Source organism: Crocuta crocuta, unplaced genomic scaffold (genome assembly GCF_008692635.1).
Source record: "Crocuta crocuta isolate KB4526 unplaced genomic scaffold, BGI_CrCroc_1.0 scaffold408, whole genome shotgun sequence".
Taxonomy (NCBI): Eukaryota; Metazoa; Chordata; class Mammalia; order Carnivora; family Hyaenidae; genus Crocuta; species Crocuta crocuta.
In genome coordinates, this window is record NW_027527444.1 from 5,249,725 (window position 1) to 5,265,063 (window position 15,339).

At 45.1% G+C, this 15,339-nt stretch overlaps 1 protein-coding gene across 1 annotated transcript in view; it reads right to left on the minus strand.

Moving 5' to 3' along the window:
* The window catches only part of PTPRN2 (protein tyrosine phosphatase receptor type N2), a 639,986-nt gene that overhangs the window by 411,126 nt on the left and 213,521 nt on the right, over window positions 1-15,339 (minus strand). The window contains exon 6 of the mRNA XM_077761727.1: window positions 13,328-13,688. Coding sequence (XP_077617853.1) covers window positions 13,328-13,688 — 361 coding nt within the window. The remainder of the gene's footprint in view (window positions 1-13,327; window positions 13,689-15,339) is intronic.

Here is a 15,339-nt window from a genome sequence, read left to right on the forward strand (position 1 = left end):
ACTCTATTCTCCTCCCAAAACAGGCAAGTATTTGAGCTGACACGCTCCCCAAACTGTCACTTATTACCCCATCTGCCGGCAAATGTCTTTCCTGAAATTCAACCAACCTCCAAACTTTAAATCTACTTGTAAATCACTTCCTACATTTTACCCTCAGAAACTAACAATTAAATTGACAAACTTACATCTGACAAATGTCACTATAAAACTTTTAAACTATAAAAATATAAAACTTAATTTTTGCTAAAAATGTTTTTAAATTTTTTATTATTTTTAATTTCTAATGAAGGCAACCCAATTAATTTACTCATTTTTAAAACAGATAAACCCAGATTATATCTTTTGGGAAAAAATATGACGTATAAATTTTGGGGTCTCAGTTACCCTGAGCAAACTTTTCATTAAAAATGTCAAGAGTATATTTTAAATAGAAAATCAATAAAATACATGACAAAAGAACCAAAACTAAAAAGTAAGCACCAGTCTTTGACTTTGCTGCTTATTATGCCTCTGACAGTATAGACACACCCACTCTAAGCGGTCTGTCTGCAGGGCTGCGGTGACGGCATAAAAGGGGAGAAAGGGCAAGCGCCTAGCAGCAGGAGCCAGGCTGCAGGGACGCGGCCTGTCACGGCGCTCTGCGGCTCCCTGCGCACACGGTCCCTGCGCACACCACCCACCAAGACAGGAAATGGATCAACACATGTATCGGAAATTTTTAACAAATGTCGAATCAAAAATGTGTTTCTGGTGAATGCAAACGTCACCAGAACATTCACTGAACAAAAACATTTCATTCCCAAGCGCCTTGGCTAACCAAGGACTTGCCGCCGGTCGCTCACACCGCCCTGGCAGTGCAGAGCTGGGGTGTGCGTGCTAACTGGGCTCCCCACCAGGGAATCCCTGCCCCGCCCCGCTCTGCACCCAACAGCAGCCGGCAGAGGATGTCTTTTACCTCCCCTGGGACGACATTTCAGGCCAAGTTAAGCCCCTGAGCCAAGGTTTCCTGTCTGCCTGGGCAGAACGTTCCTCACAGAGTCCCACTGTCTCCAGCACCCCTCTAACTCCAGACGCAGGGACACACCTGACGTGATTATTTTTTTTTTAAATATTTTTATTTATTTCTAGGAGAGAGAGAGAGAGAGAGACAGTGTGAGCAGGGGAGGGTCAGAGAGAGAGGGAGACACAGACTCTGAAACAGGTTCCAGGCTCTGAGCTGGCAGTCAGCACAGAACCCGATGCGGGGCTCGAACACGTGAACCGCGAGATCATGACCTAAGCGAAAGCCGACCTTAACCGACTAAGCCACCCAGGCGCCCTGACAGGATTATTGTGCCGGATGTGCAATGTAAAGGGGCACAAGAATGACCACGGTGACTATTCTCACCCTGATTTGCAGCAAATCTGGCCTCAGACAAAGCTGTGACGCAGGCTAGATTCTCACACCTGTGTGTGGCAACGTTTGTATCCCTCACCCCCTCACGTCGTCTTCTGTGTATGAGTCCAGGGGCTGGCCCTGCCCCCACGTGTCAGAAGGCCCTACACACCCTACACACCACCACCCAGACTGCTCCTCAGGCAGCCTCTCTGCTGCCCACGGTGCCAGGGATTCATTCTAGGTCTCATTGAGGTGACTGATCATCAGTGAGTGATTTATGCCTCCCAGAGGCACTCAAATTTAAATGAGAGTTCAAGAGATGGAATATTCCTTCCTCCCCTTTCCTCCCTTCCTCCCCTCCTCCATTCTTTCCTTCCTTCCACAAATGTTTATTGCACATTTTCTACGCACAGCTACTTCCCAGGTGCAGGCATAAAGCAGTTAACAAAGCCCTGGCTTTCGTGAAACATTCATCCATATCAGAAGAGAAAGAAAATAAGCAATTGAAAATATAAATACATAGAATGTCTGGTGCTGATAAGGGCTATGGACAAAATAATCCGGGGTATGGAAGACGGGGGAGGTGGGAAGTCAATAATTCCCACTTGAAGGGTTTACTGCGAAAACAAAATAAAGTGTGTAGACTGTCTCCCACATTTCTCATAATCAGTACAGTGAACATGAAATCGTGTTCCTCTTCTAGTAATCTGTTCCCATATTTAAGAACTTAGAGAAATTCTTTCTTATTGTACCATACCTCTTCTTTCTTCAGCTTCCTTCGGTCTAGTCTCATTATCTGTAGAAGCACAGGAATGGATGACCACATGATAAAACTCATGTTCTTCAAGATAAAGATCAAACATCAGGAGAGACTTTCCACGGACCTCTTAGAATGACTATAATAAGAAATATCTACCTTCAAAATGGAATAATACAATATAATTCCTAAAATTGCCTCCTCTCATCTAAAAAAGAAACTTTTCAGGTTTCATTAGGGAAAAATAACTTTAAAAAACCTTAGGTATGCAATGGGAGATTTGAAGTGGCCGAGCAGCTTAGATGACAGCAATTAATGCCTATCAGAAATCACCTCCCTGCCACCACTGTAAGCCACACCGAGTTACCTCAAAGGCATCCACGGTCAGTCATGGGAGGATGGACAGAAATCAAGAAATTCTTTTTTAAAAGTCCAGCTAGCCCTGGTGGATTGAAAAGGGACCACAGCACAGAGCACAATCAAATACTACACGCATCAAAGTGGAACATTCTTTTGTTCCATCAACTGCACCATATAATTCCAAGACCCGGCCAGCTTATAATGACATTTTAAGTAGCTTTCAGTGCTCCAAGTGGGCTCTAGCAGAGCAATTACACAAATGTCAGGACATCAAATATGTAAGGCCTGGAGTAGGAGATCAACTCACAGGCACAACTGCTGCAAGCCTGACCTACGGAAATTATATGTCTTAATAGGGTCCCCCAGACAAAATGGTATAAGCTTTAGAAAATAAGCAATTTTGTGCAGATAACCTGACTACAAAACTGCTTTAACAAAGATGTGATTCATATATAACAGCTTTTGCTCCTAAATACCTTTATCACTATGCATATATGGAAAGTATGCAATTTAGCCATGTGTAAACACACTCCAACATCACCGTCTCCACCACCACCATCACCATTGTCATCACAGTCATCACTATCACCATCACTATCGATCACTGCCATCACCATCATCACCATCATCACCATTACCAGTACCACCACCACCACCACTACCGTCATCATCACCACGACCACCATCACCACAATCATCATAATCACCATCATAATCACCACCACCATCATCATCACCATCATCATCACGCAGTCTCTTACATGTAATACCAAGACAAAGAACCAAAAAATCTCAAATTAGGTTTGGCATCAATTTTGCCACTTCAGTTGGTGATGGGAGTGGCAGTCAAATTGTTTTCTAAAGGATGTTTCACTTGAAATTCATATTAACATGAGTCTGCACACTCAGAATGTTAACTGACTTATGACAAGGGGAGGTGGCATAGACATATACTGGATGGCAAATGCAAGACAATAATATAAAACTTTCCAGAGACATCCAGGAGTAGTAACTGAATTTTTTCTATATTAGTCTAATAGGCTAAACCAGCAGAGTATTTGGATCCCAGTCATAGAAATATCCCCTTAATGGTGAGAGTTGTTGAATTCCCTCTTTGTAGCCAAGTTCTATCTGGTGGAGAACCAGGTGCATGTGGTTAATCCATCTCTTCAGCTAAGAACTCAACCAATGATCACACCCAAAGCAATCACTGACTACAGTGCCCTGGGAACTCAAGACCCCAGCTCCACTCTGTGGGGACCACCAATATTCTCACGTGTGGGAGGAAGAAAAATGCCTTCTAACTCTTCAGCTCTTCCCTGAGACACACTCTGTGCCTTTGGAAGGCAAAAGTCAGAGTCAGAGATCTCCACTACACCAGAGTTCTCAGGTTGGAAACGTGGCGGGAAGATGGCATTATATGTGAGGGGCAGCAGGGAGAGTGCACTTGTTCTGTGTTGTTCTAGGAGGCCTTCCTGGTGGAAGGCGGCAGGAATAAATGGCTGCAGTAGGTCATCTAGGGGCCCTACCCACTCTCCATATAACAGAGGCAAATTTCAGCTCAAAATTCTGTGTAAAGAACTTTCTAGAAAAAAGAACTGGCTTCTCACGGAATGGACCTTGTAGGGAAGTAATGAACTCATAGGTACTTAAGGGAAGGTTGACGGTTCACCTGCCAGAAATGTTATTAAAGACACTTCTCATGTGGGGGCAGAGTGCATGACCCCCCAGGTTCCTTTGAATCCAGTACTCTTTGCTGCTGCAGAAGTCGAGGGAAGCCATTTCTCAGGCAAGGAGGAAAGCATGAGATGGAGGCAATGCAGAGTCAGGGTCCCCAATTATACATAGCTGCTCTCCTGGCACATCTGAGCAAGCCAACCAGGCGCGTCCACTTCGGGGATGCTGGGCAGGTGGGGTGAACTCAGAAGGCAAAACAAGAGGAGCCATTTTCCTGCTCTGTGAGCCACAGAGTGACACCCAGAGATTCCTCTTCCCTGCTCTTGCCTCTCCTCCACCCTGGCAGAAAGTGGACTGTCTGCTGACCCCACAGCATGGTGATGGGCTAACATAAAGGCTTCAAGCATTTTATACCAAATAGGAGACTAAATGTCACTGAGAGGAGGAGTACTTTGATAACACAGGTGCCTTCTTCCTTATGTTCTAGAAGATGCTCATAAGCCCCAGGGAANGAGAGAGAACCCGCATGGGAGGCTCAAACCCATGAACTGTGAGATCATGACCTGAGCCGAAATCAAGAGTCAGAGGCTTAACCAACTGAGCCACCCACATGACCCTTGGTCCTGTTTTTCTTAAACAAAAAGGATTTAGAGCAAGCAACACTGGCCTTCACTCAAATGTGAATGGATTTTTCAAAAATGAAAAAGGCAGCAAGTGCTTTCTTTCAAGTGAAAATGACACCTAAATTGTGGGCATATATTCTCCAGGGCGATAGAAGCACTTGAATCTGGTTTTTCAATATTCGATCACTGTCGCCATGAAAGAAAAGGTCCTGGTTCAGTGCCTTCCTGAGGTTGCGGGATGCAGGGTATACTTTTGCTCTGTATGAGTTTTCAGGCTGGGACTCCCACCATCAACACAAATCAGGAAATAGACAACACAGCCGGCAAATACAGGGGCTTCACAATTACAGAAAGTTCAAACAGGAAGAGGTCGCAAAACACACATATCCAACATTCTTATCTCAAATGAGGGAAGAGAATAAGAAAGGCTACATGACTGGTTGGCACACAGTAGGTGTTCTATAAATGAGTGAATTCATGAGTAAACTTGCTAAGAGTCACATAGTTAGGAAACTGCACAGCCAGCAGTTAAAAGAAAGTGTCTCAGACTTCCGTTCCTGTAAACATTCCATATCAACACAATAGAATCCATTTTATACAAATTTAGGGGCAGGGGATGAGGGCACTCATTACTTTGGCCATTCAACCTGTAATACAGTAAGACATGTGAATCGAAAAATACAACAAGGTATGTTGGGAAGGAGCTGGCATAGGAAATACCTAGAGTAAAAGTTAGCAGAGCAATAATATTAAACTCTCCTAATTCCTAATCTGGGCTCCACAGGAAGCCAGTGGAATTAAGATAATAAAGAAAGAATTCCAACAGATTGGTTAGAGCTTTTGTTTCCTGTTTGGTTTGGTTTTGAGTGTTATCAGTGAGCAAGAATTACACTGGGAACTTCTACCAGTGGGCACACTGCATATTATTTGTCATTGGCTCTAGTTAACTATTTGGAAAACTGTATGTGACTCATCCCCTAAGGTGGTTTCCATAATTTAGTTGTCATCACTGATACTTGAATGGAAAGAATGACTTTACCCAAAATATTCACAAAATCTACATGAAGAAAGCTACAAAATTCTGATGAAAGAAATCAGAGAACTAAATAACTGGAGAGATATTCCATGTTCATGGATAGGAAAACTCAATACTGCCAAGATGTCAGTTCTTTCCAATGTGATCTATAATTCAGTGCAATCCCAATCAAAATCCCAGCAAGCTATTTTGTGGATATGGACAAACTTATTCTAAAGTTTATATGGAGAAGGAAGAGACCCAGAATAGCTAACCCAATACTGAAGGAGGAATAAAAAGGTTGGAGGTCTGACATTACTTGAAAGTAAGACAGCATAGTACTGGTGAAAGAACAGACATACAGATCTGGAAAGCCCAAAAACAGACCCAAATAAGAATAGTCAACTGATCTTTGAAAAGGAGCAAAGGCAATACAATGGAACGAAGACAGTCTTTGCAGCAAATGTTGCTGGAACAACTGGACATCCATGTGCAAAAAAGTAAATCTAGACACAGACTTTGATTCATAAAAATTAACTCAAAACGTATCACCAGCCCAACTATACACCACAGACATAAAACTCTTGGATCCAGCAGTCATCCTCCTTGGAATTTACCCAAAGGAGTTAAAAACTCATACCCGCACAAACACCTGCACATGTGTTTATATTATAGCAGCTNCGTGCAAAAAAGTAAATCTAGACACAGACTTTCACCATTCATAAAAATTAACTCAGAACGTATCACAAGCCCAACTATACACCACAGACATAAAACTCTTGGATCCAGCAGTCATCCTCCTTGGAATTTACCCAAAGGAGTTAAAAACTCATACCCGCACAAACACCTGCACATGTGTTTATATTATAGCAGCTTTATTCATTAACTGCCGAAAAATTGGAAGCAACCAAGATGTCCCTCAGTAGGTTAATGGATAAATTAAACTTTTGTCCATCCAGACAATGGAATATTATTCAGTGCTAAAAACAAATGAGCTGTCAAGCCATGAATATACATGGGAGAACTTTAAATGCATATTACTAGGGGTGCCTGGGGGCCTTAGTCGGTTAAGCGTCCGACTTTCGCTCAGGTCATGATCTCGCGGTTCGTGGGTTCGAGCCCCGCGTCGGGCTCTGTGCTGACTGCCAGCTCGGAGCCTGGAGCATGTTTCAGTCTGTGACTCCCTCTCTCTCTGACCCTCCCCTGCTCACGCTGTCTCTCTCTCTCTCCTAGAAATAAATAAAACATTAAAAAAAATTTTTAATGCATATTACTAAATTAAAGAAGCCAATGTAAAAAAACTACACACTGTAGGATTTCAATACTAGGACATTCTGGAAAAGGCAAAACAATGGAGACAGTAAAAGTTTCCGTGGTTGGAGGATTGGGAGGGAGAGGGATGCGCGGGAGGAGCACAGAAGGCTTGCAGGGCAGTGAAACTACTCTGTATGATCCTATAATGATGGACACGTGTCATTGCACATTTGTCCAAACCTGCAGAATGTAAAACACCAAGAGTGAACCCTAACTAAACCCCAAACTATGGTGATAATGATGTGTCAATACAGGCTCCTCAGTTGTAACAAATTTAACCCTCTGGTGGGGGATCTTGTTTATGGGGGAGGTTGTGTGGTGGGGGGGCAGGAGGTACCTGGGAAATCTCTATACCTTCCCTTTAATTTTGCTGTGAACCTAAAACTTCTAAAAAATAGTCTCTTAAAAAAAGGAAAAAGAATGACTTTAGGATTTGTTTAAACTCAGTGACCACTGAGGCTGAGGAAAACTACAATCAAGGGCCTATGGTCTGCAAAGATCTATGCATGAAGATGTTAATGGTGAATGGTGCCATTATGTGAAGAGCAACGATCAACAAAATCTATATAATTTAATAAACATGCAGTTGTCCCTTGAGCAATGCAGCTTGGAATTGCATACGTCCACTTATACATGGACTTTTTATAGGACAGAGTACTGTAAACATATTTTGTCTGTCTTAGGGTTTTCTTAAATAACATTTCCTTTTTCCCAGCTTACTGTATTGTAAGAATACACATAAAATACAGAATATATGTTAATGAATTTTTATATTATCAGTAAGGCTTCCAGTCAACAGTAGGCTATTAGTAGTTAAGGATTTGAGGAGTCAGAAGTTATGTGCATATTTTCAAGTACACAGAGGGTTGACACCTCTAATTCGCACACTGTTCAAGAGTCAACTGTATAGAGATGCAGAACTGATTTAAATGTATTGTGGTATCTACATACAGTGATGATTAGATGATTATACCTCTCTTTAAAAATGTGGTAGAAATGCATTTAATGATGCCAACAATATATGGAGTGAGACAAGCATGCTCCAAGTTCATTAACTGGGCGATGGAGCAGTGAAATGAAAGACACTGCATCTTCCAACAAGGAGGCAGGTCCAGAGATGCTGACACAGATAGACATCAGGATTTTCCAAAGCTCAGAAAGGAAGATCCAGTATCTTACAACACCAGGATCCCATTTGTAAAAACACAGATTATGGGTACTTGTATATGCATGGGTCACTGGTTTTAGATGGGAAATCTGAAGGACACGCAAACACAGTGTGGCAGTTTACTTCTGAGTATGGGGCAGTCATAGAGGGACTGGCCGTGAACAAACTTCAGATGTCACCGTGCACACTCTATAATAATTGGATCTTTCTAAAATAAGCATATCATAATTTTATAATGCAAAAGTTATTTAGAAATTTAAATATATTAGAATAGCCGAAAGATAGAACCAACCCAAGTGTCCATCAACAGATTGATAAAACATGGTATTATCCGTACAATGGAATATCATTCTGCCTGGAAGAGGAGGGAGAGCCCGACCCCGGCAGCATGGACGAGCCTGGAGCACGTGCTCAGTGAGACCAGCCAGTCACACAGGGACAAACTCCCCGTGATCCCACTTCTGCGAGGTCCCTGGAGCCGTCAGGTCCACAGAGACAGAGCAGAGGGTGGGCGCTGGATGCTGGGGGAGAGGGAGGGGAAGTTAGTGTCTGATGGGGACAGTCTCAGTTTGGGAAGATGATAATGTCCTGGAGATGGTGGTGGTGACAGCCACACAACAGGGTGTATGTCCTCAACGCTGCTGAGCTGTGCCCTCAAAATGATTAAGATGGTCAGTTTTAGGTCATGTGTATTTTACCACAATTTCTAAAAACTTAGATGTAGAAAGTGGGCATGGAACTGTCTACTGCGTAAGAGTGAGCAGAGTTCACAGGGCTCGCCAGGGTCTAATCCCAGGCTGGAGGAAGAACTCACCCTGTGAGCCATTAAAGGGACGGAGGACGACACCCGGCTCGCCTTGCTCAGAGGGGCCTCAGACGCACACACAGCTGTAGAGGATGCACATACCATGCCTGTAGCTCTCACTCAGGAGGTAAGCTGGAGTGATTTTTGTCCACTTCTTTCTGCACACCTACCGCCCAAGTTCTGCAGGGTGGTCATTTGTTGTCTTATAACTGGTAAACAGCACAATAAGTAATCACTTACAAGTTGATCCCCACAGCAAACTGATCTGGAAATTGCAGCACTATGTCGACGGAAGAGTGCACATGCAGGTGCTCCACCTTACAATGGAACTCGAATCCACACACAGCACACAGCACATGGTCTTTCTTGCAAGTCGGCACTGCTTTAAAGCTTTTTAAGAGATGATGGGATGTAAATAATGAATAAATGAAGAAAGAGGGTGTCTTTTCTATGACAACCTTTTACCAAATGAACATACACATTGGGTCAGTAGCTCGATTTATTTAGCGCTTCTCTAGGGGCAGGTATGGGTGGGTCTCCCTGTGCCTGTAAGTGACACTGTCGCAAGCTAGATTTGATCGTGCTGCAGAGGGACAGTGCCTTCTCTGTGTCACACGGGCGCTCCTTGCCCTTTGCATGACCACAGGGTCTCCCTTCCAGGTAGCAGCTCTTGGGGTGTCTGCGACAGCCAGCCATACACACCGGAACATCCTGAGGGCACAGCAGCCCTCCACCCCTCCCATCCCACTCTCTTGCTGTGGCTCCCAAGGTGAAACTGGGTTTGTACAGAGCACTGCGCCTGGGGAGTCTGTGCTCACGGCACACTGGATCCACCTGCACACTCCACAGGGACCACAGGCTGGGTGGCAAAATGGTAGGGGCGGTTTTCCAGGCAGTGATGTGAAATGGCCCACCCGGGTATCTGCTATTATTGAACACCAATTAAATCCTAGTGCACAGAGTCCAAGAGTTATTTTCAGGAAGCCCCTGGACTGCAAATTTAAGGGAAAGTTGTCTTTTCTTGTTCTTTTTCATAATAATGTAAGAAGGGCAATCTTCACAATCTTCACCCACCCTGTGCCGGCTGACGCCCCTGCCCCTCGGTGGCCTTTTGCACGCTGCCCCCTCTAGAGGCCAGGCACATACTTTTGTCCACAATAAGCAGCAAAAGGTAAACTTGGGAGCTGAATACTCGCTTAAAGCACTGGAGTCCAGGAGCAATCACCCAGAGTGACACAGCAAATTGTGTTTAAGTCTAAATGTTATACGATTGCCTCTTCGGAGCTCCAACTTTGTCTTAAGTGATCTGGCAGCTGGGGTAAGTGCCATCACGTACACTTCTGAGCTACAGTTTCTCATCAGGAAAATGAGGTTGAGGTTGAAAATAATACCGTCTTGTGAGGGTGACATGAAATGAAAACTCATTTATGTGGAAGAATACACCGGTTTGTTCACTCAGTAAGCACTTTGCCAGGCACACGCTGGGTGCTGGAATGTGGACAGGGCAAAGGAGGCCATGCGCCATCTTCCTAAGCTGGCAGTCTATAAAGGGGGACAAACATCTGTCAAACAACTGCACAAACATGTACTTGCAGACTGCGGGATGTGCTCGGGGTAAGGTACAAGGTGCCAGGAGCCTTTCCTCTTGGGTGGGTAGCCGCTCATCTTGTTGAGAGATCGAACATTTCAAACAGCCAAGCTGAAGTCTGTCAGAGAGCATAAGAGGCCCTCTGCTGCTGATGCTAAAACAAGACACGGTAAAACAGTGTCCCCCTCACAGAAGAGCATGCTGTCACCACCTCTGAAGCCTGGTTGCTGGACAGTTAACACCACGGCCAGAGCTCTGGGTTGGGCTAGCTCCTATGGCTCCAGGTTTACAGAAAGTATAGAGTACAGGAAACAGGAGGAAGGGACATGTTATCATTAGGATGCACCCAGCAAAATCAGAATGTGAAAACTCCATGAGACAAGCAAAGAAGAGGGAGAAACCTTCTGCAGGTTTAAAGGGGCTTAACAGACAGACCCACCAAGCCAATGGCTCTTCTTTGAATCCCACTTCAAAAAAACCCACTGTAAAGAAAATTTATGACAACTGAGAAATTTGAGCACTGATTAGATCATGTTACTAAGACATTACTATTCATTTTAATGTGTATAAAACTATTGTGGTTAGGGTTATACACGAGTTCTCATCTTCCAGCAGTGCAGTACTGAAATACCAACAGACGAAACCACTGGATGACTGGGGGGAAGGGAGGCTCAGAAGTAGCAGGGAAGGCCAGAGGCTGCCTTTTGCTAAAGCCCAGTGATGCAATGCCCAGGGTTCATGTAACAATACTCTACATATTATGTGACTGACATTTTACATGTCTCCTTTTAAAGCATAAAGTGCAGCTGGGAAGACAGTATACATAAAAAGATAACCAACATTGCAAGTTAGCACAGAAAAAAAAATGCCAACCAAATTATGCAGTTAATAGAGGTCACTGGAGAATGGAGATCCAAGAGGATTTTCCCAAAGACCTGCGACTCCGGGAACGTCAAGAAGAATGGAAGGTACCAAGTGATGGGCGACAGAAGGCTCTGAGCACTAGCAGACACACGGGTGTCACACTCTGGGAACACACCTGGCTCTCTAATGCATTTAAGTCCCTTTCGTAGGGGCTTCCCATTGTCAATAACTAGGACAGAAGTAGTTGATAAAAGGGATTTTTTTAAGTTGTGGGAGATGGGAAAGGAGACAGAGATGGGGGTACATAAGCTGGGGCACACCGCAGAAGCCTGGAAGGGGACGGTCAGCACCATGGACAGGGCCCAGAGGGCCAGGCAGAGGCCACTGCTTGGCCACCATCCAGTGGCTGGGGGTGGTTTTCTGTTCACAGCAGCGGTGTCAGGTGACCCTGAGCGGGGGGAGACGGGAAGCGCAGTGACAATGTGAGAGCCAAATGAGCAGCTGAAGGCCACTGATAGAGGCTAGTAACTCTGGGAGTTGCAGGAGGCAGCAGGGCCAGTAACGGGACTGTCTCACAGCTGTGCAGAGGAGAAACCCCCGGAGGAGAAGTGCTGGGAGACAGGTGCCGTTCCCGGCAGCAGCCTCCTGCGGAGCACCGCCAGTCACACCGATGGGTGCTTACGTGCAAACAATTCGTAGGCAAGTGCACACTCTGCTTTCTCACACAGCTTTCTTTCCCAAGACAAGAAGGCAAAGACAGCATTAGTAATGGCCACACACCACCTCCCTCTAATTATAACTTTGTTTGCCTTCCATTTAGAAGGTGCCATAATGGCTTTGTGGACTGAGAGAGAACAAGAAGCTACTTAGCTGAAAAGCAGTGAAAAGAAGACTGCCAGAACAAATCCACTTAAGGCATTACTTATAGAAAGTAGAATGCTAATGTTAATGTGATTCTCAGTCAATTAAAAAACCTGTTATCTTCTTGATTTTATTATTTGTATATCTTCAAAGAAGAAATCATATTTTATCAGAATCTCACTTCATATTTTATGGTCTTTGAAAAATGTTGCTAGAAGGTAACTACAAGAGAGCCCTCTGCACTGACAGAGGCGTAGAACCAGGAAGTACCGCGTCCCCAAGGGACAGCCACAGAAAGGCATGACTCACGGAAGGACCCTGAAGCTGCAGTGCTGAGACTAAGTCACTTCAAAGGCCCCACGGCACCTGCACTGCATCGTAAGGGGCATTGGTGTCAGAGTGGGCTCTTTGGGGACAGGCAAGTAACCACAAATATGTGAGGTGACCCTAAGTTTGCACATAAGGAGTGCTGAGGCTTGACATATGCTGAATCCAAAAGCCTTCATGTTCAATTTTCCACAACATTCTGTGGCCAGCATAGTTTGGGGGTGAGATTTGGCCATTGTTCCTCAATCTGTTTTAGCATCTTCATCAATGAAGAAAGAAGCTGACTCTGTGGGGTGGGCGTCTAAGTGTTGTGGCCCTTTATACCCCAGGAGGGCCCTTCTCTCCCTTCAGCACTGCGGTTGGATTCCCTTGACATGAATACTACCACCTTCTCTCCTACAAGCACCAGAGGCACGGGAAGGTGCCCAAGGCCCTTTCTCTAGCTGCACTGGCTGCAGCTGTGACTAGGGGGCAGCACTGACGCGTCAGAAGCCATTCACAGGAGATGCAGAGTGGAAAGGGCTGGCCCTGGGCAGGGGCCAGAAAGACAGAAACAACAAAAGCCTGGGGGTTGGGCTAGGTTAACTTACCATCGCCCGTGGCTGGGGAGGCTTTGGAGTCTCCTGGAGGCGAAGGCCACTTCCGGGGGTCCGCCGGTGCAGAAAGGACCCTTGGTGTTTTCCACGGCGTGTGCAGCGGGTTTCGTGGCCACGGGTCACCCTCCCTGTGGAGTGCCGGGGGCTTCCGAGCCGCATAGGTGCCCAGCGCAGCGACCAGTTTCTGCCTGTTGACATTGCCATCCACCTTGGGGCTGAGCTCATCAGGCGGCAGCCGGCCAGGGGTCCGCAGCAGGCGGCCCCCAGGGTAGTCGGCCCCGGGGCCAGGAGCATAAGTCAGAGCAGACGTTTGCGCCATGAAGGTCAGCACGCTGTCAGCAAGGGGGTCCTCACCCTGCAGGAGCCGAGGATCAGAACAGTAACAGGTGAGTCTCCATGTCAGCCAGCAGAAAGGGCATTTGACCTCAATTTTCAAGGCACTAAATAGCACCGACATCTCTGAAATGCACACCCCAATTTTCACTCCAATGGTAGACCGAGTTCTATGGTCTGTATTTGTATCGCACTGCTTTACTAATAGCAGCTTTCTGAAGATATAATTCACGTACCACAAAATACATCCAACTCTATGTTTCCAGTATGTCCAGAGTAGTGTGAACATCACCAGAACGCTTGTTACCGTCCCAACAGAAACCCTGTGGTCATCCCCATCCCTCCTCCCTCCAGCCCTGGGCAACCATTAACATATTTTCTGTCTCTATGGACTGGTCTGTTTTGGACATTTCATGTAAATGGAATTACACAACATGTGGCCTTTGTGTCTGGCTTCTTTCACTTAGATGATGTTTTCAAGGTGTATCCACACATCAGTGCCACATGCCTTCCCACAGCTGAAAAATATTGTTTTAAAGATGCAGTACATTTTCTTTACACATCAGCTGGTGGACGTTTGGGTTGTTTCTCACTTTTGGCCATTATGAATAATACATCTATAAGCATTCATCTACAAGTTTTGGGGGGACATATGTTTCCACTTCTCTTGGGTTTATGCCTGGAAGTGAAATTGCTGGGTAGCATGGTTAACTCTACACTTGACTTGTAGAGAGTGCCAGAATGTTTTCCAACATGGTGGCACCATTTTACATTCCCACCAGCGATGTGTGAGGACTCCGGTTTCAGGAGCTCCTCACCAACGCTTGTTGTTGGCCATCTGTTTCCTTACAGCCATCCAGAGGGTGTGAAGTGGTAGCTCACTAAGGTTTTGATCTGCATTTCCCTGAATGTGAATGATGTCATGGTCTTCTTGTCTTCCTAAGAGAAGTGTCTATCCATTCCATCACCTGAATTGGTGTTAACTGTTGCAAAACCATCTCTCCATCCATGAGTGAAGCACCTATTGCCTGTCTTATGGTCTTTATTTCTTTACTATAACTCCTTTCTTTACTGATTATTGGAATCACCTTTATATCTTATTCCTTTAACAGCAATATTCTGTAACATCAAAGCTGCTAGGGTCTCTCTTAACAATTATATGTGACATCAAATCCATAAAAAAGTCTTTCATTGAGCCTCCACCTGTAAGTCCCCCTCATTTATTTAGCCCATTTTCCTGGGAGGAAACAGACTGTTTTGCCACTAGACACATCAAGGCCCAGTTGTCAACCTGGAACAGCTACAAAAATGTTAGAAATTTCAATGTTCTACCTCTGACTGTGGGACCATCAAAATTTCATGGACAAACACAGAAATTTCCAACTTGGAGGGTCTCAGAAAAGTTACAGCTCTGCTGGAGGGGTGCTCCGAGCTCCCTCCCCGGTGTGAAATAGGTCCATGAACCATAAATTTTTAAAACCTTGCCCATTCATATTTTCTAAGTGCACCTTGCTTAGGGCACAACATCAATGTTGAGTCTACAGGGAGTAGACCTTGGGATCTAGTTAAGATGTGCAGCCATCATTGAATTTAAGACAAATGGTTCAGACTCTCAGGTCAGGCTATTTTCAAAAATACTTGGGTTCAGCCTTTCAGGACAGATTTTGGTGCAG